The following is a 26,322-nucleotide window of genomic DNA, read 5'->3' as shown; positions in this document are numbered from 1 at the left end:
TTGAGCAAGTAACAGAAGACAATCCAGTGAGCAGCACACCTCCATGGCCTCTGCTCTGCTTCCTGCCTTGGTTTCCCTCAATGATAGACTCTGATGTGGAAATATAAGTCAAACAAACCTTTTCCTCCCCCCAACCGCTGTCAATCATGGTGACCATGTTGGTTGGGGGGGGGGGTTGTGGAAGGATTTTTGGAACTTTGGGCTGGAAAAGCCATTGCTCAAAGCTTAAAGTACTGTTATGGGAGTTTGGAAGACAGAAATGTTGAGAGACATACAGACAAGTTTCAGAGGGAAGCAAAGACTCTGTCAGGGTCATTCATGTGATAAACTGTAACAGAAAGTTTTGCTTTATTGTGACAAATGATGCTGGGTAACTGGGGCTAAAGAATCAGCTGCACTTAATAAGAGACCAAAACAACTGAGGTGAAATCTTCTGGGAAGTGTTTCCTCAGAGTCAGCACAGAGAAGGTGTGATCCAGAGCAGGCCATGGATGCATCCCAAGCGGGCATTTGGACTTGGTCATGTGTAAGAGTCTCCCACATGGTACCGTTTTTTGGAGGCATGAAAGCTGCAGCACTGAATGGGTTATGGAGAGCCACTGAGGCTTGGCACCCTAAGAGATCAGGCGAGGCCCCTGGTGAAGACGCAGCCTCCACTGCAGTGGACACCCCAGCATATTAGAGATGCCAGGAACATGGAATGATCAAGGACCATGACAGATACGGAATGAAGCTCTGGGACGAGCTGCGAATGCTGTGATGACTGAGTCTAAGAAATGGAACTACTCCAGCCATTTGGAGCCCGGAACACAGTGATCCCAAGCTGTTACACACTGTGTTGTCTCCACGGATGGGTTGCGTTTTAATGTCCCCAGTCCCCACATGACTCATCAAATAATACACTCCTCATTTAAAAATTTTATAATGTGAATGCCAGTGAGCTTCAGACAGATTCTGGCCACTGAGGTCAGGAAAGTAAAGGGGAACTGAGAGATCTAAAAGGCTGGCCAGTAAGGCTATACGGATATGTTAAAAAGGGGTACCAAGCTAGGGGTACCGGATTAAATCTCCAGGCCTTCACCTGACAAAGGTCAGGAAAGTAAGGGGACCCTGAGAGATTGCCCTCAGATGGGGGGTGGATTGGATTAAATCTCCAGGCCTTCGCCTGACACCAAGGTCAGGAAAGAAAGGGGAACCTGAGAGATCACCCTCAGTTGAAGAATGGATTAAAAATTGGTGAATAGCCGGTTGTGATGGCACAGCCGGTAGGATTTGCTGAAGGAGGCAGAGGCAGGAGGATCACGAGTTCGAGGCCAGGCTGGACCGACAGCCTCAAATAATTCAGAGAAACCATGTCTTGAAAAAAAAATGGGTGAATCAAAAACAAAAAAATTGGTATTGGTAACAGTAAATCAGGTACTGGTATTAAGTAAAGAAAAAGAAAAAGACAAAGGTATATGGAATGGAAAATTTTGTTTACATTTAAGTTCTATTTTGTGAGTCATCTCTAAAAACTTTTGGCCAAAAGCCTGGCCTCTCCACCTTGCATCTACAGAATTACAAGGAGTAGGTACAGCTGTACCCCATGACTATAGCTCAAATGGAGGAATGATAAAGAACATACAGGACTTTTTAACCCTTTTAGCTCAAGGATTGGCTGGAGTTGTTCTTTTACATAGATTTCAATTAAGGGACCTTCATTGCAACAGACTAATCATGACCTAGGAAAAAAGGATGACTGAAAGATGCATGTATGTTCTGAATGTATGGTGTGGCCACACCAGTATGTATGAAATGTGATTGTGAATGCGTGAGTGTGAACTGCTTATATGATTAAAAGGATACTTAAATCCCTTCAAAAATAGTTCAGAAGCTACCTAGATTGCTTTATATATAGCCAAAAGGAACATCCAGCCAGTGTGTTAATGTTTTAACAGAAAAATTTAAGATACAAATGAGGCCTTGTCAGCTAGTGAGAGCTCTACAGGTTAGATTGGGAAAGACTGCTCACAGACTTCAAATAATTTTAAAAAGTTATTTGGACACAGTATAGTTTACAATCTTTGAGTGATTTTCAGAAGTTTTTGGGAAATATTTAATGGATATGTCCTTTTTAATGGGCATCTACAAATAATCTAAGTAGTAATCCCAATTTACCTAGATAGTTAACCAAGGAGGGTAGACAAATCCTTCTACTGTTATGGTCCAGCTTCAACAGTTCAAAAAAGAAATTTTTTTTTAGAAAATAAAAAAGGGGGAATAATGTCCCCAGTCCCCACATGACTCATCAAATAATACACTCCTCATTTAAAAATTTTATAATGTGAATGCCAGTGAGCTTCAGACAGATTCTGGCATGATGGAACTTGAGCAACCATTGCTCAGGTCAAATGGAGACATCCATGCACTAAACAGTGGAGAAGACCCTAATTTGGGGTCGAGGGCATGTTTGTGTTTTCTTGTAGGAAAAGAATAAAAGCTTCGGCATGGAGCAGAGAAAAACTGGACCTGAGACCATGGGAGTCTACCTAAGCCAGTTTGAGTGAGATCTCCTAAATCAGTGTTCCTGACCCTTGCTGTCATCGAATCTAGAGCCCAAGAAAGAAAGAAAACAGTCGGTTCGAGATTTCCAGTTTCTCAACAGACCTGCTGCATCAACCTTCCGGACCCATGAGTTTTCATCGTGAAGCCAATAGAGAAAAAAGGACCCATTTAAAACGTTTGGACATTGGTATGGACTGTGATGAGGGGCAAAAGCCTCTTTTAAGTAATTGAACAGGACATGGTCACTTGAAATATCAGACTTGATGGTTCCTGTTTCTGGAATCACGACTAGGCCAGTGTATTTTTCTAGAGAGATGCAACTTGTCCTAATGCGACAAAAAGGAGACTTTGACTCAAGTCGCATAATCAGCTGACGTTAAATCAACAAACTGCATCACCACAGGAACAAATTGGTGCTCTGTGGATAGTGCAACAAGCCTATTGTTCATATTTTTCATAATGCTACATGTGTAACATCAATGATTGTGCCCAATGTATCTGTGCAAGTGCACTTTCTAAATGCTTTCCTGAGCAGATCTTGAAACGATTGTAAACTTTATCAAATTGTAAATGTAAATCACATGCGGGTTACCGTTGTAACAGAATGTAAATCACGTGCATGTTACCCTTGTAACAGACGAAGGCTGGTAGAATGTTATGGCCCAGATCTGGTGATGGCTACGGTGATGGAGAGGCGCTATGTCAATGGGGGTCCTGGAAATGGTGGCAGTGGTGGTAGGCATTCTGGCTTTATGCCGGGCTCAAACGTGCCTTGTTCCAGAGGCAAGAGATCCGTAACCAAGTATTGCTTAGCCTAGCCCATGGCAATCCCGATAGCCATGAAGGTTGGTTACAGATGATTTAAAGTTGGGGTGCTCTGATGACGGGCCACCTGTGGGGAAGACCCCTCCCGCCTAAGACAGGGGTTCAAGGTCCCCCAAGGACGGGAAAGGGAGGGTGACCCTACTTGACCTAAGCCAGGAGTGCCTCATTTAAAAATAAAAAGGGGTGAATTGTGGGAACACCAGACCTTGAGCAGAGACCCACTTCCCCTTCTGCCTGGGAGTAGGCAGCTGTAAGACAATGTTTACTAAAAACATGTTTACTAAAAACAATACAATGCCTGGGGGCATTAAGTTCCTGGAAAAGGCCTGCCCACAGAAGCCACCCTGACCTGGACCTTGTCCAAAGACTAACCACCTCTTCTGCCACACCCAGATCAGTTTCTGGGGTCAGAGAGAACCAGCCAGGGGTGAGGAGAGAGCAGAAGCTTCTCTGGTGGGAGCCTTTCTTAGGAAGTTTTCTTGAACCTTTTTGGGGCCTGTTTAAAGTTTTCTTTACATCGTTGAACGAGTCTCTGTGTTGTCAATCCCCGACACCCTCCACACGTTCTCGGACACAGGCCGCGCAGCAGACGCGACAGCGTTTGGCTTGATCTGATTAATTATGCTCTGGTTCTTCTGTTTTAAAATAAGTATGTAACTTATTTTGGATTCACAGGAACTCATAGTTAAAAGACTAGAGTTTTAAAGAGGCCTTATGACTTTACATCATTGGAAAAATTTAAAGACTATGGAACTTTTAAAAGTTGGACTGTGGCCGGGCGGTGGTAGCACACACCTTTAATCCCAGCACTCGGGAGGCAGAGGATCTCTGTGAGTTCGAGACTAAGCCTGGTCTACTGAGCAAGTTCCAGGACAGGCTCCAAAACAATACAGAGAAACCCTGTCTCGAAAAACCAAGAAAAGAAAAAAAAAGTTGGACTGTGTTTTATATTATGATATTAATACAAACATAAGATCTTGGTGGCAAAGAAAGGAATGATTATGGCTTAACAGTGCGTGTCAGGTTCTGTGTCAAGTGAATAAGGAGTCAGTTGTGCTGGTTAATTTTTGTTATCTTGAGACAAACTGAAATTATCTGGAAAGAGGGAACCTCAACTAAGAAACTGCTTTTATCAAACCAGTTTGTGATGGCATTCTCTTGATTAATGCTTGATGTGATTGGTGACACCCCTGGGCATTTATGAAAGCCACAGAAAGCAGACCAGTGAGCAGTGTCCTGCCTCAAGTCCCTGTCTGGCTTCCCTTGATGATGGACTACAACATGGAAGCATCCTCCTCCGTTGCTTTTAGTCATGGTGTGTATCATAGCAACAGAAAGCAAACTAGGACAGCAGCCAACCTAGAGCTGAGGGTGTCACTGCAGGATTTCAGGGAGTGAGCAATAGCCTTTTGGTTTGGGGGTATGATTGTCCCAAAGCTACTCAACTGCTCTTGCAGAGGTTCAGCTCCCAGCACTCACATGGGGTGACTCTCATCAGCCTGTAACTCCAGCTCAAGGGATCTGACAACCTCTTCAAACCTCCATGGGCACTCTCACACATGTGACATTTACTTACACAGATGCATAAACATAATAAAAAATAGATCTTTTAAGGCTAGCCTGGTCTACATAATTGGTTCTATGGTAGTCAAATCTATATAATAGAGAGATCCTGTCTCAATGCCCCATCTTAAATCTTTAAAAGTGAAATGATTAGAGCACTTGCCTAGACCATGAGTTTGAGCCCCAAAACATTAGAAAGAGGGAGGGACCTGGGGAGACGGTTAGTTCAGACCTTGTTATACAACCAGGAGGACCTGAGATTATCTTCTCAACACCAGTGTAAAGTCGAGTGTGGTGGGGTATCTGCAATTCACCACTGGAATTACTGGCAGACAAGATCTAGTCAAGTGGTGAACTCCAGGTTCAGTGAGGCTCCGTCTCAAAAAGCAAGGTGGAGAGCACCACAGGAGACCTGATGTTGACTTCTAGCTTCCACAGACAATCATAGCAACATTCCTTATTTTCTCTTTCACATACACATGTACACACACACACACCATTTTAAAAAGATAGGATATAAGTACCTTTGTTATTTTCTAAAACAGCAGAATTTATATCTCTTAAAACTAGACCATTAAATATGGCAGATATGAGAGTCTTCTTAGCGTAACCCAGAAAGGGCAAAACTGCGTATTTTTAAAAATCAGAGAAGCCAGAATACATCCAACTGAATAATTTGTGCTGTCAGTTTCAGGTTAATCTTTTCCAGAAAACCCTTTTCACAACTAAAGGAAGCATGCCAAAGGAAATGAGAGTCAAGTTACCAACCAGAGTGGACTAAGCATTTGAGTCAAAAAGCTTTCTCTTTCTTTTTTTCCTTCCTTCCTTCCTTTTCTTCATTGCTTTCTTCCATTCACGTGTTCTTTTTTTTTTTTTTTTTTTCTTTTGGAGACAGGGTTTCCCTGTGTAGCCCTGGCTGTCCTGAACTTCACTAGGCTGCTGGCCTAGTCTGAAGGATCCTCCTGCTTCTGCCTCCCCGATGCTGGGATTAAAGCCATGAACCACAACACTGGCTTCAAGATTTTATTTTTATGTTTTTGTTTTGTTTTGTTTTGTTTTGTTTTATGAGACAGGGTTTCTCTGTATTGTTTTGGAGGCTGTCAGTCCAGCCCGGCCTCGAACTCACAGAGATCCGCCTGCCTCTGCCTCCCGAGTGCTGGGGTTAAAGGCGTGCACCACCACCGCCCGGCTTATTTATGTTTTTAAAGAAAGAAACAAGCTAGCCACAGGGCCTGGGGGATAGCTTGGTGAGAGCTTGGTAAACAAGGACGGAGTCCCACGACACATGAAAATGATAATGGAAAACAATGTAAAAGGCTGGGAGGATGGTGCCCAGGTGAAGGAAGGCACTTGACTCCAAGCCTGATGACTGGAGTTTGCTCCCCAGACCCACATGGAAGGAGGTGACAACAATTCACTCAGATTGTCCTCTGACCTCCACTGGCACTCAGAGACACACATGTATGCATGCACACATAAATAAAGTGCAATGAAAATTTAAAAATCCTCATTATGAAGTATGTTTTACTTCTGCTTGCCCACTAAGCATTCTACACACTAGTCACTGTAGCACAGCTGAAAGTCATGACTAAGTCACATTTCAATCTGAGTAACAATTATGAAAATAACAAATATCTGCAACCTTTCTTTTTCACTCATGAATTATTTTTGTTTCAATTTATTAAAAGCATTATTTTTAAAGCCACAGTATCTATAAAACATGAAGGCCTGCTAACATAAACTTTAAAAGCTGGCACCCAGTTAATGCTGGTGGGAATGTAAATCAGGCCAGAGAGTACGGAAATCAACACGGGGTTCCTCCAGAATGAAAAGCAGAACTCCCGAGTGACACAGTTCTGCTCCATCCAAATATTTATCAGAACCCAAGTCAACATATCGCAGTGGTACTTTCATACCCACTGGTGCAGCACATTCACAAAGGCCAAGTTATGGAGTCAGCCTACGTGTTGTTAACAGACAGATGTGGCACATACAACGGAGTTTTAGAAAACTGAAACTATGTGGTTTATTGGAAAGTTGACCAACATGAGATCATCATATTAAGTGAAACAATCCATACTGACAGAAGGAAGGGGGAAGAGAGGAAAAGGGGCGGCACAGGTAGTGAATATACTTAAAATACATGAGACACTTGAAAGAAACTGCCTTTATGAAACTCAGCACTACCTGTGACACTAATAGGTATATCTTTATGTGTCTGTTTCAACTAGTAGACGACACACTTGTCTTAAGTTCTACTCAGTTTGCAGGTCTGATAGAGAGCACGGCATACAGTAAGCACTCAGAAGTACTAGTTGACCCAATGATTAAATGAACCAACATACTCCAAGCCATATGGTCTTGTTTGGTATCAAAGGAATCTGTACCCCAGTTTCTCAAAGAGTTTACAGGAGTTACTTAACAAAATTCATTTTCTATAGTGGAGGTCAGAAAATATTCTCAGGCAATTATTTGACTTAGTTTGGCTGCAATGACCATGCACAGTATTTAAGTAGAACCTTAAGTATTCTTATAGCCAAGAGAGGCTGGTTTTCCCTTTACTGCAGCTCCCATATATGCATGTACAGGCAAACACTGTGCTCCTGAGCCAGGCCAGTCCCATACAGGAGCAACCAGTAAACAAGTCTAAGCGTCAGGCAAAAAGGAAATACTTAGTACATCTTCATGATATTGGCAGATGTGATTAACAGTTTTCACTTCAACATTAGAATATGGTCTGGTTTTAGATGTTCGGACACAACTCACTGCCACCAAACACAAAGGATTTACTATAGAAACTATCAACTCTGGTCCTAAAATTTATAATTTTAGTTTGCAGAAGACCACAAAAGCCTAAAACTTTACCAGAAGGTCAAGTGTCTTGAAACGTGTCCCTGAAATCCATTCTCCCCAACAGTAACCTCAGGCCCATGGCTGTGGCAGATTTTCAATTGTTCTGAGCTACCAATATAACCAAAGAGAAGGAAAAAGTTGACAAGATGAAGGAAGACTTTAAACAGAGTCCACACATCGATGCCCTGTCTGTATACCTTGGGTCTTGAGTAAGAAAGTTCACTGTTGGCTAAAACAGTCTTCTGATAGAGTGTCTCAGACTACAATGACTGTCAACTGTTACAGCTTTTCAGTGACCAAGTTTGGTGGGGACAGGCAGAGTTCAAAACTGCACAGTTTGAAGATTAGGAAAAAGGAGGCCAGCTCTATTCAGCTCCTGTCACACAGAAATTGTGAATTGTCACCTTTACCATCACACCCAGGCTCTACTCTACAAACTAAAGCTCACTTCTGAGTCCTGTAGCAATCCAAAATAAGAAGCTGAGGCTTGTGCTTTGTGGCTTTGGCCTATGGAGGCAGATACACCATTATTCTCTTTACTCTAAATCCAACCAGAGAGAAAGGCAAGAACGGCAGGTTAAAGTCTTTGAAGACCTGTCTGTAACTAGAAGCCTGCCAATTCCTTTCACTTCACTAAAACGTGAAGAAAGGCATTTTAAATAGATTTATTAATTTTGTGTGTATATGAGTATCTTGCTTACATATGTCTATCTACTATGTGTATGCCTGGTATCTGCACAGGTCAGAAGAGGGCATTAGATCTTCTAGACTGGAGTTGCAGATGGTTATGAGGCACCATGTGGGTGCTGGGAAGTGAACCTTGGGTCCTCTGTAAGAGTAGTAAGTGCTCTCAGCTGCAGAGTTGTCTCTCCAGCCCCAGGAATGAAATCTTCATGTCTTCAAGCAAGAACAGCAAAATCCACACTGAATACTGACAATCAATCTCAATTTTTGCTAAAGATTTACTCATTTATGGGTTTTATAGACTGTTTTTTCCTTTCAAGGACATTAAATAATATCCAACCCTATTCTTACTGCTTCTGTGTCTCAGAATTTCCTATTCTCTATTAACACCCAAACACAGGATTTATTTAGAATTCTAAACAAACTAATTAATCTCTGGGAAATGGGGCTGTATCAACAGAAATGAAATATATAGAAACCCCAAAACAGCAATAAATTGTGCTTCGTGGAACATACACTAAAACTGGATATAGAGATTAGCATGGCCTCTTGTTAAAATTCCTTCTTAGGCAGAGACACACACAGAGTCTACCATTTTTCCTGTGGTTCCAATAACAAACTAAGATATGTTCCACCAAGGTTCACTCTAGGGAGCCAATGAGTCTATTGGGCTTCTTTACGTAGCATCGGTTACTTAAAGGCATGTAGGTGCTCCTACCATCACAAGCCACCATTAGGAAACGATTAGCTAACAGATGAAGGCTTCCCTGTATCCTCATTAATGGAGCACCCTTCCTCTGGTCTTCACCTGTCTGAATACTCTAACCCTGCCTCCAGACCACATACAATCAACTTAGAGTTGTACACAAGAAGTACGAGGGAGCAAGGAGGTGTGGCTGAATGTCTCAAGATAGTGGCTGCTTGGTTTGGAGGATAGTCTATGTGTCTCTCTGTCTCTCTGTCTCCTTGTCTCTCTTTCTCTCTGTTTCTTGAGGCATGGTTTCTCTGTAATAGCACTGGCTGTTCTGGAACTCACTTTGTAGACCAGGCTGGCCTCGAAACTCACAGAGATCCACCTGCCTCTGCCTCCCAAATGCTGCGGTTACAGGCATGCACCACCACCACCTGGCTAGGACAGTCTCTGGATAGTAAACTGCCGGGTGTGGTGACATATGCCTTTATCTCAGTATGTGGGAGGCTGAGGTAGGAGGATGGCACATTCAAGGGTACAAAAATGCTCACTTCCCCCTTCCCCGGCATTCTTTGCTTTCTGCTTTTTGATCCATCAAAGATTTGAGGAGTCTTGGCTGAAAGTTCCCAACCATCATGACTGTCCCTTAGATGGTGAAAAGTCCACTCTCTCTCCCTCCCCTTCCTTCACCTGCTTCTGCAAGGTATACTGTCACAGCAATAGTGGCAAGCTGACTAACAGCACTGCCTGTTGGTCTTAAAGATGAGGCCAAGACAGGACTCTTCAATATGCCTTGTCATTTAAAATTCTGCAAGGGATACATGTTACCCTATTAATCCTTCAGTGTTCAAGACTTACTTCCTAGGCTCTGGCAGAGTCCCAGGCACTTATGTGGACAGAAAGGTGCCCTAGCTATTGGCTGTGGGGGACAGCATTTAGTTGAAGTGTGAATTCAGATGCATGAGTTGTTTACTGTATGATCTTGAACAGGTCCCTGGATGGTCAATTCCTCTTTCATAAAGTAAGGCAGATGTACCTAACTTTATGAAGCTTCTATGATGTGGGGAGATAAGCCATATAAACCGAGCAGCATACAGTAAATGCTATATATATATATATATAAATATCATATATATATATGATATTTAAGCTGGCCTGTGAGTACAGTTCATTGGTAGAGTGCTCGGCTAGCATGTGTGAGGCCCTAAGCTCATTCCTAGCACCAAAACAACAAAAGCAAAAAAATCTAAGAAGGGAGGAAGGCAATAAGATAAACAAGTAAGTTGGTGGGAGAGGGTCTGTTGGACGACTCCCAAATAGCCTATCCCCACCAACTAGAATTGACATCTTTATTGAGTCCCCTTTCACAGCTTATCACAGGTGGTATGTGTACCCCAAAGAATGTGGCACCAGTACTATGAAAGGTCGCCAATTCTGCCTCTGGCTTTTTCTACCTCTCTTACACAACATATCACATCCTCACTGTGAGAAGCCAGCTGCTATGTCCTAAGCCCAGGGAGAGGCCGCTAGGGGAAAGAAAGAACTCTAGCCAACAGTCAGCAGGGAACTGGGCTTGGTTAACAACTGTGAGTGAGCAGACAGTCCCAAGGTGAGCTTGCAGCCTCACTACAAAACTTCAGGGCAAGCCCTGGGCCACAGCTACTCAGCTACCCTCGCTGCTCCTGGATTGCTGATTCACAGAAAACTTGAAACAAATATTTGATAAATAGTTTTAATTTGCTGAGATGGGGGATAATTTGCTACAAAGTAACTGATAAGTAATTTGAAATTCAAAAAACAAATCTTGCAGCAAGTAGAAGTTTGCTACATGAAGACAAAAAGGATTTAGCAAAAGTTTCACAAAGCACAAACCTTACTACCTCCAAGTATCATATATAGCATTTTTTATTTATTTTATGTTCTAAGACAAGGTCTCATACTGCTGCCTAGGCTAGCCTCAAATTCCTGACCACCCTCTCGCATCCCTCCTCCTAAGTGCTGGGATTACGGGTGTGAGCCATGGCACCTGACTGTATACACTATTTTCATTACCACATAACACACTTATGGCAATAGGCAGGCGAATGGAAATCTTCAAATTTGGAGACTAGTCAGAAAAGAAGTTGAAAATGTAAAAATCCCCGGCTTCTCTTGAAGGAACAGCTTCCTGTTTTGGTTAGGAAGGAGCTACACTTAGAATACCTAGCACAGCATGTTTTCAACTTGAGAAGTCAATGGCAGGAAGCTACCACAAAGAACTCTGACAGCTCGGGCCCACCAGGGGACCAACTCTTCCTACAGAACTGGATCCTGAAAGGGGAGAGGAATGACAGCCAGGTGTCCTTGAGGACATCTGGACCCTGCCCTAAGTATACAGCTCAGGGTGTGGGTTACCTTCCCTTCACCCACCCCTTTCCTGCTTATAGGCAAGAATTAAAATGAATGAATGAGAAATTGTAAGGTAGAATTCTTTTCTATTGCATTTTAAACTGTGACAGTGCCTAGAAAGGATGTGGTAAGGCACTAAGATATAGTATTTATCTTAGGCCGAGGCACTGTAAGTACACCTTCTGGAAGACTGTAGGACTAGTACAAGGGAAATTATACATATCAAAATGTACCTCAGGTAAAACAGGATCTACACTGAAATACAGACTGTCCTCAACAGAGACAGGCTGTGCTCTTGCCAGCCCAGGATTCCATGCCAGCACAGAACTCAGAGGTTTATTATGGGAGGACAGGCCTATCTTCAGGAAATAATTCAACCACTAGCTTTTCTCTTTGAGAGTACAGCTCTTACTCATCCTAATGTGGACTGGAAGGCAAGCGGCTAACCAGATGAAAGAGGTAAGGAACTGGTAAGGAACAGTGCTGGCTGAGGAGAACTGTGATGGGACTTGTGAATCAGACCAGGGTCACTTACAAGCTAAGTGGTGCACGGGTGGCCCAGTCCCCCACCTCTGTCTTTTGGCCAAGTGTGCACTCTCTGCATCGAGCTACAACTCTCCAGACCAAGATGTATTTTTCTCTTTCCTTACTTGGAGATATGGGCTAGAATTGTACATTGTCATACTTCAGAATGCTTAGAAGATGAGTTGTGTTTTCAGTCTTGAAGGGATTTAGTTAAAGCAACTATGAGAAGTTGAGTTTGTGGAAACACAGTTGACTTCATTGGCAAAGGAGCTAGAAAACTTAAAATCCTTCCCAAATGTGAATAGCTCCTGACTGGAGCATGTTCAGGGTGGGATTCTGGAAACCCAGGAGGAAAACCAACCAGAAAGAAAAGCCCAACCAGACTCAAAACTGAGAACTCACAAGTAAGGAGTCAGGGCAGCAGTAAGAGTTGCATTCTTAGAGAACCACACTCTAGAAGATCATATTTTAGGAATAAAGCTAAAGCAGAAATAGAGTAGTCCTACAAAGTATAAAACAAAGTCTTGACAGTGGCCTGCTGGTCCCTAGGGATTTGTGAGGAGAAAATATCACCCTTTTTAGAGTGCAATGATTGTTATAGCCTTTATATTTTCATTATAAGGAGGAAAAGAAACAAAAAAGAAAAAAGGAATCCTAAGAAACAGAATAGGTTACAGAAGGAGGACGATGATGACGACGATAACAAGGAGAACAAGAAGAAGAAACAGGGCTGCGGCAGCACTCAGTGGTAGAAGCGCTTCCTTAGCACATGAGGTCCTAGGTTCAACCTACAGCTCTGTACAAACAGCGGACATGAAATAAAGCAAAACAACACAGAAACAGAAGACAACAAATACACCCAGCCAGCAACAGCAGCAGCCACAATGGGCAGGTGACACAGACAGACTCACAGCTGGATCAGATGACGACAGACTGACTGCTCAAAGGTATACCCCAAACCTATGCTGAGTATCCAACATGAAACGCAGCTGGATGTGATGGTGCACACCTTTAATGCCAGCTTTCAAGATGATTTCAGCAAAGAATCAGTTGGGTGACTATATATATATATATACATATATATATACACACATATATATATACATATATACGTACATATACACAAAAATATAACATATATATATAATTAGATGGACATTCCATGGGATAAATATATGTACATATACACACATTTATAAATGGCCATTTAAAAAGCAAAAAGCACACTTTATGAAAACAATAATTCCATAGGTTTAAATAATAGAAGTCAGCAGTTATAAACTGGAATAGAGGACAACAAAAAATACACAAACTGAACTAGAGAGTTAAATAAATGGTCAAAAAGGGCGTTAAAAGACAGCATAGTTTTTTCTTAGAGTCCCAATGGAGAAGGAAAAAATGAATATGTGAAAAAACAATTGTCATAATTTTTCTAAAACTGATGAAAGAAAGTAGTTCACACATTCCAAAAGGCTGGGAAATCCTAAGAATAAATATAAACAATATTAATCAGATAAGCGGAAATTCTAGTACCTCGGGAGGCTGAGGCAGGAGAATCGCAGGTTCAAGGGCAGCCTGGGCAACTTGATAAGACCTTGTCTAAAAACAAACAACCAAACTAAAAACTAAAAAGAAAATGAGGTAAAATGTAGCTCAGAATAGAAACTTGCCTAGTATGTGCAAGGCTCTTTGTCCAACCTCCAGAACCTCAAATAAATGGACAAATCACTTTGTCACATGTCTGATATGTCTGTTCCCAGAACTGGAGGGCTAGGGCAGGGTTTAGTGGCGAACATGAGAAAGAGATTTATGAGTCGAATCAGGATCAAAATGGACAATTTTCCTGCTAAGGCTAGCTTCCGAGGAAAAGCCTTACCAGATAATCTATGTCATTGAGCACACATAACACATAAGGAACTGAATAAACAGACATTTGTGTAATTCCACAGAGAAATACCTAAGTATGTGAAGCTGAACACATGGAATATTTGGCTTAGCAAAAGACAGGCAAATAGCAGAATAAAACTTTAGTCACATGTTTTTATTCTTCAGCCCAACTAATACCCCAAGAAGAAAAAATAAAATTGGAATGTCCTACACCATGTAGAAAAACAGGAACCAATGTTTTTTATGAGAGACTCTGGGTCCCAGCTAACTGAAGCGTCAATATTCCTCTTCTGGCACTTAATCAACCTATATCCCTCATCTACCATCTCAAACCCCCCATTGCTATGTGATCAATTTTATTGCTCATCTGCCTTCTCACCCATCTCCATTGCTATGTGGCCAGTTTAATTGTCAAACAATCCCACAAACATAAAGACACCGTTCATAGACCAGAGATGCTGGGTCTGCTCCAGGAAGCTTGTTAAAAACACTGGCAGTTTCTGCCTGTTTTGAAGCTCATGGCCCAAAGTTACTTTTCTTCCTGGCAGTAACTCTGAGTCCAGCATTATTTCTAACATTAAAAATAACTCACCTCTGAATTACTTGAAATCTCTGAAAACAACTGTTTTAAACAAATAACTCCTGCCTTAAATCATTTTCTAATAAAAAATGCTCAGTTACTGAGCTCCATTTAAAGTTTCTGGCATGAAAACCTCATGCAGATTATTTTTAGAAATGTTCCTTTTGGTTTGGTTGAGGTCATAAACACCATTTATTATCATTATCATCATATTATATACCACATATATTATAATTATAATAGTCCTTACAATTATTCTGTTAAGTCTGGAGGATAGTCATTCATAGTAACTTGGTGTTTCATGATATCAGAACCACCTAGGGCCATGTCTGCACCTCTGATAGGAACTGCAGCCAAGGTATCTGAAACATCAATGTCTTCTTAATTATGAAGGCACATAGTTACCTTAGGTGGTAGTTTAAATATTCAATTTTCCCTAGTTACCTAATCTTGTACTAGATGAACTATGATTAAAGAAAATAACAACAAACCCAAGTAAATATTCTCATTAAAACTGTATGTTCACAAACAGTTCATAAGCTTTTTGAATAAGTTCTTGGACATTTGTAAAAATAATATAAGCATAAATATTGTAAATATTATGTATATATATGTATATACAAACATTAAACTACATTATAACTATTCATTTGACACCTCTGAATGTATTGAAAATTCTAAAAACATCTTAATCTTAAACATAATATCCTGAATGTTAAGTGAACACATTTCATTTTAGGTTTTACTTTCTATTACATCACAGATACAACAAGACAGAGGCTTAGATGGTTGAGGGCTGAGCACATCAGAGTTCAGGAAGAGCACAGCTCTTAATTCTAAAGAGGCATGAGAAAGAGCCATACCATGCCTCTTCATAGGCCTAGGACAGACTTTTAAAACTACAATTTCTACAAAGTGTAATCTGAACATGTCTTTATATTTCCTCTACCAGACTCTACTAACTTTCTACTAAAGCAACCAGAATTGAAAAAGTACAAACGCAATAATACTAAGGTGAGAACAAAGATAACTGATAAAGAGATGTTGACAAAATTTTGGAAAGTATACAAATACAATGAAAATGTAGCAGGTTAAAGAAGGCAGAAACCTCCCTATCTACAAGAAACTGATCTGAGCCATGAACTCCTAAAAAGACTCAGGAATTTGGGGTATGCCTTAAAGTATGGGTGAGAACTGACCTAGCCTATTTTGTGCTGCTATAACAGAATACCACAGACTAGGTAATTTACAGTGAATAGAAATGTGTTTCACTCCTAATTTGGAGACTGAGAAATCTAAGGATAAAGAACTATGTCAAGGAAGTCCTATGTGCAACATGGCAGAAAGAATCACATGACGGGAGAACTCCTGAGAGACAGAGGTAAAGGAAACCCAAACTCATCCATTCACCAGGCACCTACTACTGTGAGATGTAAGATACACTTCCTCAAGGTTAACCCCGCCATAAGAAAAGAGCCTTCATGACTTAATCAGGATAGAGCTCAGTGCTTGTGGATCCTAGTCAAGCACACCACCACGGAGCTACAGCCCTAGCTCATCATCATCTCTTAAAAGTCCCCACCTTGGAACACTTGGTGCACAGAAGGTTGAGTTTCCAACATATGAACTTGGGAGACACAAACCACACAAAGGACAACAGATGTCTTCTGTCCTAATAAGAAACAATTAGACTTCAATATTTATACTCTACATACCACAACTATAGCGCTCCAATTCAGCGAAAGTGGAGGTTTCTTCTCAAGAACAAATGAACCAGTGAGATTCCAGGCAAAGTGGGAGCAGGTGAGATCACACAGAACCAAGAGTACTTACTCTTCCTTGTACTGAGACATCATCTAGTCTACTACAACTACCACAAAGTGCAGTTACTCTCTCATGGTCACCTAACTGCATTCTAAAAAGAATTTTGGAAATGGTAGAACTCTAATAAATCTGTTTCCTGTGGAGCAATTTTCATTTCCTTACTACTTCATGTTACAAAAACAAAATTTGGCAAATTATGTAACAACATGCTGTGATGAACTGAAGCATAAGCTTCTTAAAGTTCAGGGGCAAGGAGGGTGCACATTTTAGCTGGGGAGCATAGGAGACACGTGCATTTGGATAACTACAGCAGTACAACTCTCCTTACATGGTCACCTGCGGAATCACTGCAGCAAAGTTTATATTACATTCAAGTGTGTACCTATAAAAGAAGCGGTGTCAGAAAACCCCATGAATCTCTTCTAGTGTACAGATATGTGCTGGAAGACTTGGACAGCTTATGTTTAAAAAAATGTAACACCATCATCGTATCATCACCAACATTTTTAGGACAGGCACTTGCTATGTAGACCAGGATGGCTTTGAATGTGTATCAGCCTCAGAAGTGCTCGGATTATAGGTGTGTGTCATCACATTTGGCTTCTAACAACTTTATTATAAAGAATTAACAACTGCCTGCACCAGTCTGAGAAAGAGAACAGCAAGCCATATGTAAAGTGTACACTACAGCAATCTGGAGAAGGTAACTGTATCATTAAAGTAGTAACATTGAAGACTATTGCAGACAAGATAACTTTTTGCTATTTGGAAAAAAAAACATCTTGAGAAAGGCATCAGACCTTGTGTTATCCCATCCTCACTTGGACACGATTGTTTCAAGGACTGTCTGATGCCCTCCTTGCTCCATACTCAACTGCTAGTACCATTTACCTTTAGTGCCAGACTGAGAATACCAGAACAAGGCCACAAACCTTCTCCGTCAGCCACGTCAGAACGGTCCAGCTTGGCTTCCTTATGCTGTCCTTCTGCAACTTTGACTGCAACAGCCCGGCAAATGGCCCCAAACTTTCTGTCCAGAGAACGGACTCCTGCCTCTCTGGTGTATCTGTTACAAACAAAAACATTTCATTTTTGGATAAATACCACCTGTAAATTTAAAAAAAGAGAAACAACCACTTCACTAAAGAAACAATGTAGATTTGAAAGTTAATTAAAAAAATACTAACTTCTCTACACATGACACATTTCATTAAAATTGGTGCTTTTTAACTATTTTCAGCCACAGCTATTTACTTTACATACCTTCTCTTAAACCATTATTCTTTATCTAAAAGCAGACCTTTGGACCTGTAATTTCACACATGTAAAGTGAACCTGGCAGCACATTACACACCACTTATTTCTTGGTGTATATTAAGTAGCTTATTAACTACAACTTACCAGTGTAACTTGGTTCTGAATGTACTGTTCTGGAACTACAGATAAAGGGATTAGAGAAACTGGTCAGAGTTTGGTGACACCTGCAATCCTAACACATGGAATGTAAAAGTAGAGGGACTAAGAGTCATCCTAATGGGCTGGAGGCCAGCCCAGGCTGACTGATATACGGTCACAAACAAACAGTATCTCTAAAACCTGTGACAGAGATAAAACCATAACAAAAAAACTTCTAAATTGTAAATCAAGAAAAGGCTCATGAATTCTCTCTTAATGGAAGAAACACAAATGGCTAATAAACACCTAAAAAGTGTTTAACATTCTCAGCCACCAGGAAATGCAAATTACAACTGCATATAGACTCTATCTCAGTCAATTGGAATAGCTGTCTTTAAGAAACAACAGATAGCCTGGTGGTGGTGGTGCATGCCTTTAATCCCATCACTCGGGGGGCAGAAGCAGATGGTGGTGAGGATGTAGGGATACTGATGAGAAGGTAAACTATCAGTGTATTCCAGTGGTTCTCTACTTTCCTAATGCTGCAACCCTTTAATGCAGTTCCTCATGTTGCAGTGACCCCCCAACCATAAAATTATGTTGCTACTACTTCATAACTGTAATCTTGCTACTGTTATGAAATGTAATATAAAACATTTACTATGCAGGATATCTGTTATCTGACCCCTGTGAAAGGGTCATTTGACCCCCCCACAGGGATCATGGCCTACAAGTTGAGAAACACTGCCTGTAGAAGTCCCTTGTAAATCCCAAACTAGAATTACCAGATGATCCAGCTATACTATGCCTGGGTGAACACTCACAGGTCTGGAAGTCAGCATGCCACAGAAATGCCTACACATCCATGTTGACTGCTGTACTTCTAACAGTAGCCAAAACATGGAAACAGCCTACGTGTCCATCAACAGACAGAATATAAAAACGTGGCACACAGACACAGCACAATTCTATGTGGTAAAAAAAAATTAAATTATGACACTTGCAGGAAAATGGATGCACCTGGAAATCACTCAAGTTAAATGAAATGAACCATACTCAAAAAGAATAACATGTTTTTCTCAAATATAGAATCTAGATTTGAGTCTGTGTGACATGACGGGGGAAGGGAAAACAAGAGGGGAGTATGGGGATATGCCGTAGAAGCAGAAGAGGGACTACGTGAAAGAGATGGGGCCATGAGGAGAGTGAGGGGGACAAAGGGCAGCCAAGAACAAAGTGTGTGACACCCATGTGTGAGAATATCACAGGAACCTCATTTCTTTGTATCCTAACCAGAAAATTAATTTGAAAAAATAACTAATGTGCACATACACATACACACACACAGCTTAGTAATGGAGCTGGGAGCAGGGCTACAGGATTCCACAGCTCATCAAGAGACAACTAACCAGAAAGGTGAAGTCTTAAAAGCCAGTCAACAGAAGTAACTGTGGGGAGTGGGAGGAAACACTAGGACTGAGCTCAAGGCTTTGTGCATGTGACGTAAACACGCTCTTTGTCCTCAGCCCTTGAGAAGTGGTTTGGAGAAGAGGTTTGTTTATAGTGTGGAGACCTGAAAGTATTTCTTTTTAGTTCCAGAAGGATTATTAAGTTTCAGAGGAATTATACTTTGGCTTCAGATGTCTCTATAAGTCAGGAGTATAAATTCATAGGACAGTGACTATGAAAACATACGACATTCAGGGTTCTCACAAGGAAGTGGCCCTCAGTAAGCACCTGAGAACTTCAAGGTTCGAATCAACTTGAAACAGGGAGGGGAGGGGACATGAACACCAAGGGCATGACTATAGCACACAGCAACAGATGAAAACGTCTGGCCATAATGCTGTCTCCTGTGTCTGGCAACTCAGTACCCAGAGCTTAAGTGGAGAGGTGTCCACTGCACTGTCTGCTGCTATGCCCTGTTTCTAAGTATTAAAAACAGTAAGACTGCGCAAAAAGTCCCTAATGTCTACAGCTTTTACAATCTCACATGTTGAGCTAACAGCTAACAAGTTTGTAAGAGGCAGTAACTGAGAACTACAAATAATGGACTCTTCAGTGTCAGTCTTAGAAGTAAGCAAGGCAGGTGTCTGTTCACTCACTTCCCCTTTCATAAAGCTTCAAGTGGCTCATTACAAGTTCAGAGTGATGTCACTGCTGGAAGGCTTTCGGTAATCACTCAGTTTATTTCTTCTGGCATTATCCACATAGTTTATGTCAAAACAAATTAAGAAAAAGGAACTCTTGGGTCAGACTTAGTCCTGCTTTCTGTATGTAAGTAAATAGACCTAGAAGAAAGTTGGCACAGACCATAAGGCAGTCAGCGAGGCCATGCATGGAGAGAAATTTCACATTTCTCGAAAACAACAGTTACTAGGAAAGGGCTGCTGGAGTTCTTGGCAGACCCAATTTTCTGGATGATGCAATCAATCTGTAACAGTGAGTCAGGAAAACTGTTAAGAGGCTATGGCCAATATAAATTCCAGCAGGATCTATTTTTTATTCAAACTCATGATCTATAAGTGAGATGAAGTAATACTCCTCATTTTGTGGGGTGGGTCAGGGGAGAGAGAGGGTCTTTCTACATAGCTCTGGTTGTTCTGGAACTCGCTCTGTAGACCAGGCTGGCTTTGAACTCAGAGATCTACCTGCCTCTGTCTCCCAGTGCTGGGACTAAAGGCGGGTGCCACCATGGCAGGCTCTACTCATAACATTTATGTGGCACTTGTCACAGGCTTAAGCCCTTGGTAGCAGATTTGGGAAGCACATCCTCTAGTGCTGCAGTGTTAAGTTTTAACATCAAAAACTCCAAGTATTATTATTGTTTTTTAGTCTCTCAGAGAAGAAAAGAAAAAGATGAACAACTAAAAATGGGTGTCTGAAAGTAGCAGCTTAACTTATTTTTGTTTGCTTGCTTTGCTTTTTTGTCCCCGCCCCCCAGACAGGGTTTCTCTGTACAGCCCTGGAGACCAAGCTACAACTGGCCTACGACTAAGGGGTCCACCTGCCTCTGCTTCCCTACTGGGATTAAAGGTGAGCCACCACCCCTAATTTTGACTCTAGTGTTTAATGTGTATAAAAAGGCACTTTTATATTTTTCATGAGCTTGGTTCTTAACCTATTAAAAGAATCCCTTAGTTTGCAATTGTGACAACATAGAAGTTCTGGCTCAATGAAGACCCTTTTCAATGAATACAATTCTACATGGTTTCATCCAGAGCTAGCTATAGCTACAGCAATGCTTTCCATTGCGAGGAATCCATGCTCTAGGATGCCAGTTAGACATTTCTTCAGTGCATGAAAAAACAAAAATCCCATCTTCAAGATGACTAACCTGGTGATGATGGCCAGAGTGGTAAGCTGAGGAATCTGAATCTGCTGAGGAGTCAGGCCGTGTTGCTCCAGCTGCTTAGGGATCAGGTGTCTGTGGGCAATCTCTATCTTCTCCTCCTGTGTATACCCTGGAAAAGAAGAGACCTGTTCTGTAATTACCCTCCAGGCTTCCACATGTCACATCTTGTTTGGTCTTTCAGATTTATTTACTTTATGTGTATGAATGTCTTGGCTGCATGTATGCTGGTGCACCATGTTCATGCTGGTGTCCATAGAAATCAGAAGAGGGTACAGGATCCTTTGGAATTGGAGTTACAGTTGGTTGTAAGACACTATGTGGGTGTTGGGAACCAAACACAGGTCATCTGTAAGTGCAACAAGTTCCCTAGACTGCTGAGCTGTCTCTGTAGCCCCTGCCACAATTTTTAATGAATCAAACGTAGATTCAGTAGACCTGAGATTTAGAATGAGCTTAAGTGTTACTTCAACTAATATTGTAACCAGGATAAGGAATTTTTAAAAATATTTATCATACATGCTTTTTTATTTTTATTTATTTATTTTAAGATTTTATTTATTATGTATACAGTGTTCTACCTACATGTTTTCCTGCAGGCCAGAAGATGGCACCAGTTCTCATTACAGATGGTTGTGAGCCACCATGTGGTTGCTGGGAATTGAACTCATGACCTCTGGAAGAGCAGTCAGTGCTCTTAACCACTGAGCCATCTCTCCAGCCCCAAGATAGGGAAATTTAAACTAAATCAGTTTTGATTTTTACCTTCACATTACATATCTAAGAGACTATGTTCTTATTTAAGCCCCAATGAGCTTAAATTTTGTAAGAAAAAAAAATCCCAGCTAAACTAATGTACCTTCTGTGTCTAATAAACATGGGTTGATAAAGCATTTTCAGGTAGGAAGAGGAGGCTTGAAAACATCACCCAGGCTAGAGGACAGGACCGCAGCTGTCAAAGGAGGAGGCAGCACTGCAGAGCCCAGAGCCCTCGTGTGTAGCTGCTGCCTTCGTCACCTCACTTCACGCCAAGGCAGTTCATGTCTGGCTGCCTCACTGGTAGTTTCTGGACAGCTGAATCTTCTTTGTTGACTTTAGTATTATAATACACAAGAGCAACATTTTGCTCCACTACATTTTAAAGCTAAATAAAAGGCTTGTGGTAATTTGAGAAATTCAATTAACATTTACCTAAGAGTAAAACTGTATTTAGAAAATATATTGCTACATTTTCAAATATATTTAGAGTCTACCCTATTTTCACTGTAGAGAGTACTCACTGATGTTGGTTCTCTTTTAAGACAAAATAATTTTGAGTAATTGAATACGGTGAAAAGGTTAGGCTCTGAGTATAACTAAAAAGACTATTTTTGTAATCTGCAGTGAGGAGAAGCATGGCTGAGAAACACCAACAACTGTGTAACTATGTGACATAATCCACTGGAAGGAAGAGTGTGGTCTGAGAGCACCAGGAGCTTTTAGATAAGAGTGAGGCCAGTCATCAAGAAAAAAGGGAGAGCCTTCAAAACCTCAGAGAGGTGAAGCTATATCTAGGTCTTAGACATTGGCTTTGTAGAAATGAATCCTTTTCACCTGTCAATTTGGAATAATGAATGACTGACATTCTAAGAAGTAATCATCCCTGAAGGTAGCATTAGAGCTGAGTGTGAAGTCCACACTGACTCTTGCGTGATGCCTTCCAAGATACACTGACTCTTACCTGCCGTGGTACAACAAATGAACTCTTGTTGTTTGACTCTGGAACTGCAGAAAAGAAGGTTTATACCCCTTGTGCAGAACTCCTGAAGATTAAATAGTTTATTTGGACAAATGAACTCCAGAACACGACCAATTTGAAAGGGTATGCTCCAAAGTGTGTGTGTGTGTGTGTGTGTGTGTGTGTGTGTGTGTGTGTGTGTGTGTGTGTGTGTCTATATATTTATGAATGAAGTACCTGGAACCTGAATGATCTCCATCCTGTCCAACAAAGCAGGTGGAATAGTAGCAGTAGTGTTGGCAGTAGCTATGAAAAGAACTTGGGAAAGGTCAAAGGCCACATTTAGATAGTGATCTGTGAAGTTGTGGTTTTGTTCAGGATCCAACACCTAGGAAAGAACAGTTAACATTTAAACAAACTTAGTTGCAACAGGAGTTCCACAAAACTAAAACCCACTCAATGTATTAATAAGGTTGACATTTCTGTTCAATAGAGTTAGCTGATAAATACAGGGATAACAAAAATACCTAATCTTCCTACAGGATAAATCCTTTTTAAAAAATGTCACAAGTTCTACTGTCAAATAACTGGAAGCACAGGAAGCCACAGCAACACAAAGCCACAAACACTGCACTGGCGAGCTCTGTCCGCAGACCTCTCTACTACAGCTTATGTGGATCACAAGCTACTACCCTGCAGAACCACTTTTACTTTTGGGAATACAACTGTCTTAGTCACTATTGAATACAAAGTAAATATGCAGATTATTTTGAAATTCTTAGGTAGATTAGTAATCAGTAGATACCTCTTCAAACATTACCTGAATATCTGGTATAAATTCTATAGCTGGAAGGGGCATGCCAAATGAAACAAACTTATACATATTGTCACTGTATCCTGTGTAGCACAATGAGAAACTGACTTCTTAAAACACTAATAGACCTAAGAAAATTAGTTAAACTGATGCAATAGCTAATTTAATAACTAGTCTTAATTATGTGGTTTAATCACTTTTATTTTAGATATGTGTACACATGCATGCTTAGGGAAGTCATGTGGTCATCACGTGCTTATGGTCATCACATGGCTCCAGGTGGCAGCAGGTGTTTTTACCAGCTGAGCCATTTGCATGGCCCCCTTAGTAATTAGCTTATTAAAATGAACAACTGTGTGTTGAAGAGATAATCTTCAGGTTATTGCTCATGTACTTCAAGTTACAGGTGCTCATGTTCGCAAGCTACATAGGTCTATAAGCTAGCCAAGTCCTTAGGCATGTCCTGAACCTTCAACATATATTCACTCAGAACTATCTAGGGTTGATAAACATATTCAAAATAGAAACTGCATGACTTAATACTCATAGGTCAGGTGTGATGGTGCATGTCTTTAAACCCAGCTTTTGGGAGGCAGAGAAAGGCAAATCTCTGAGTTTGAGGCCAGCTAGTCTACAGAATGAGTTCCCAGACAGCTAGGGCTACACAGAAAAAACCCTGTCTCAAAAACAAAGCACAAATGAAACAAACAAACAAAAAGCAAATCCAAAATACCAAATTTAGTTTCTTAAAATGTTCATTATAAGCTCACCATAAAATAACTTCTTCTTGCTTCTAACTCTCTTTTTAAAAAGTCCTCTCTTGGGGGACAGGGGATGAGGGGAGGGAGAGGGAGCTGGCATTGATGTGTGAAGCAAGCTTGTTTCTAATTTAAATAAGAAAGTCCTCTCTCTCTGTGTCTCTCCCTCTCTGTCTTCTGTCTCTCCCTCTCTGTCTCTCTCTCCATCTCTCTCTGTCTCTCTCTCCATCTCTCTCTGTCTGTCTGTCTCTGTCTCTCTGTCTCTCTCTCTCACACACACACATACCTAAGTTAATTTTAATTCAAAGCCTGAATTACAGTCCTGAATTTCAGAAACTCATTGTATCTCTCTAGAATGCATTTCCAAGAAGATCCCAATTTCACATTTTTATAAGACACTATAATGTATGTATAATATTGTAAAAAGAATAAAGTACTTTCAACTCCACAAAGAAAGCTATAACAACATTCTTGGTCAAGAATAATCACAGTCAGACTGTTGAGATGAAGTGATATTTTCCCCTTAAAAATAAGACAATGGGTGTAATGGTTAATATTGGTGTCCACCTGACTGGATCTGGAACCAGCTAAAGGCAAGCACTGGGCATGCCTCCAAGGGTTTTCTTGACCAGATTAACGGGGGCAGCTCCTCTGGACATGGAAGCTTTGCTCTGTGCTGCTTGCCCTCGGTCTTGAAGGCAAGTTCATCTGCCTGTTGCTGCATCTCTTCATTGATTTTAGGGTGAGCTTCTTTGGGTTCCAACATAAAATGAAATCCAGCAGCTCTTCAGAGGTGTTCCAGGCCTTCAGTGCCAGAGTGAAACTGAGTGCTCAGATATTCAGCCTTGTGGGCTGAAAAACTATTGGATTCTTGGCATCTCTAGTGTGAGACATTGTTGGACTACCTAGAGCACACCTATAAGCTAATCTGATAAATATCATTGATTAAGTATGTGCACCTGCCTGTTATCAATTTGAATTCTACAAAGTTCTTTTCTTCTAGAGAATTCTCACTAATATAATGGTCTTTGCTTCATCTGCTTTCTGTTTTGTTTTGTTTTGTTTTGTTTTTTTGTTTTTTTGTTTTTTGAGACAGGGTCTCTCCATTGTGTAGCTCTGGCTGTCCTTGAACTTGTTGTGTAGATCAGACTGGTCTTGAACTTCCAGAGATCCCCCTGCCTCTGCCTTCCAAGTAATGTAATTAAAGGCAAGTGTTATGTGATACTAGCGTTATATTAGTTTATGCTGTGGAATATTTGTTTAATGATGCAAAGATGTGTTACATTCTTTTATGTTGCATTTGTTTAACTCTATAAAGCTGTGTTACTTTGCCTGTCTAAAACACCTGATTGGTCTAATAAAGGGCTAAATGGCCAATAGCTAGGCAGGAAAAGGAGAGGTGGGGCTGCTAGGCAGAGAGAATACATAGGAAGAGAGAAAAAGAAAAACGGGGGGGGGGGGGGGAGAAACGAGAAAAGGAGGAGAAGGAGAAGTGGATGCCAGCTACCCAACCAGCCATGGAGTAAGAAAGGAAGAATGATACACAGAATGAAAAAAGGTAAAAAGTCAAGAGGCAGAATGTAGTAAAAAAGAAATGGGTTAATTTAAGAAAAGCTGGCTATTAATAAGCAAAGCTAAGGCCAGGCATTCACACAAAAGAATAAGTCTCTGTGTATTTATTTGGGAGCCAGGCAGTCCCCCAAGAGTTTTAAAAAAATCAACTACAGGCCTGCATCACCATGCCTGGCCTTTATCTGTCTTTTGGAATGGGGTCTTGCTATAAAGTTAAATCTGGCCTGGAACTCACCATTTGTGATTAGCCCTACTTAGTCCTGGACTAGAACTTGCTGTCTTCTTGCCTTTAGCTCCCTGAGTACTGGGTTGTAGGTATGTATCACCATACCCATAGGGGTCTTTCAAAG

The 26,322-nt window shown here is 41.0% G+C and overlaps 1 protein-coding gene across 1 annotated transcript in view; it reads right to left on the bottom strand.

Moving 5' to 3' along the window:
* Positions 1-26,322, bottom strand: part of Lonp2 (lon peptidase 2, peroxisomal) — a 105,670-nt gene that overhangs the window by 33,056 nt on the left and 46,292 nt on the right. The window contains exons 9-11 of the mRNA XM_040735334.1: positions 23,066-23,216; positions 21,097-21,223; positions 17,297-17,430 (exon numbers count right to left, since the gene is read on the bottom strand). Of these exons, the coding sequence (XP_040591268.1) occupies positions 17,297-17,430; positions 21,097-21,223; positions 23,066-23,216 (412 nt within the window). The remainder of the gene's footprint in view (positions 1-17,296; positions 17,431-21,096; positions 21,224-23,065; positions 23,217-26,322) is intronic.

Source organism: Mesocricetus auratus, unplaced genomic scaffold (assembly GCF_017639785.1).
Source record: "Mesocricetus auratus isolate SY011 unplaced genomic scaffold, BCM_Maur_2.0 Super-Scaffold_100045, whole genome shotgun sequence".
NCBI lineage: Eukaryota > Metazoa > Chordata > Mammalia > Rodentia > Cricetidae > Mesocricetus > Mesocricetus auratus.
The sequence above is the reverse complement of the archived record's forward strand: the minus strand, read 5'-3'. Positions and strand labels throughout refer to the sequence as shown.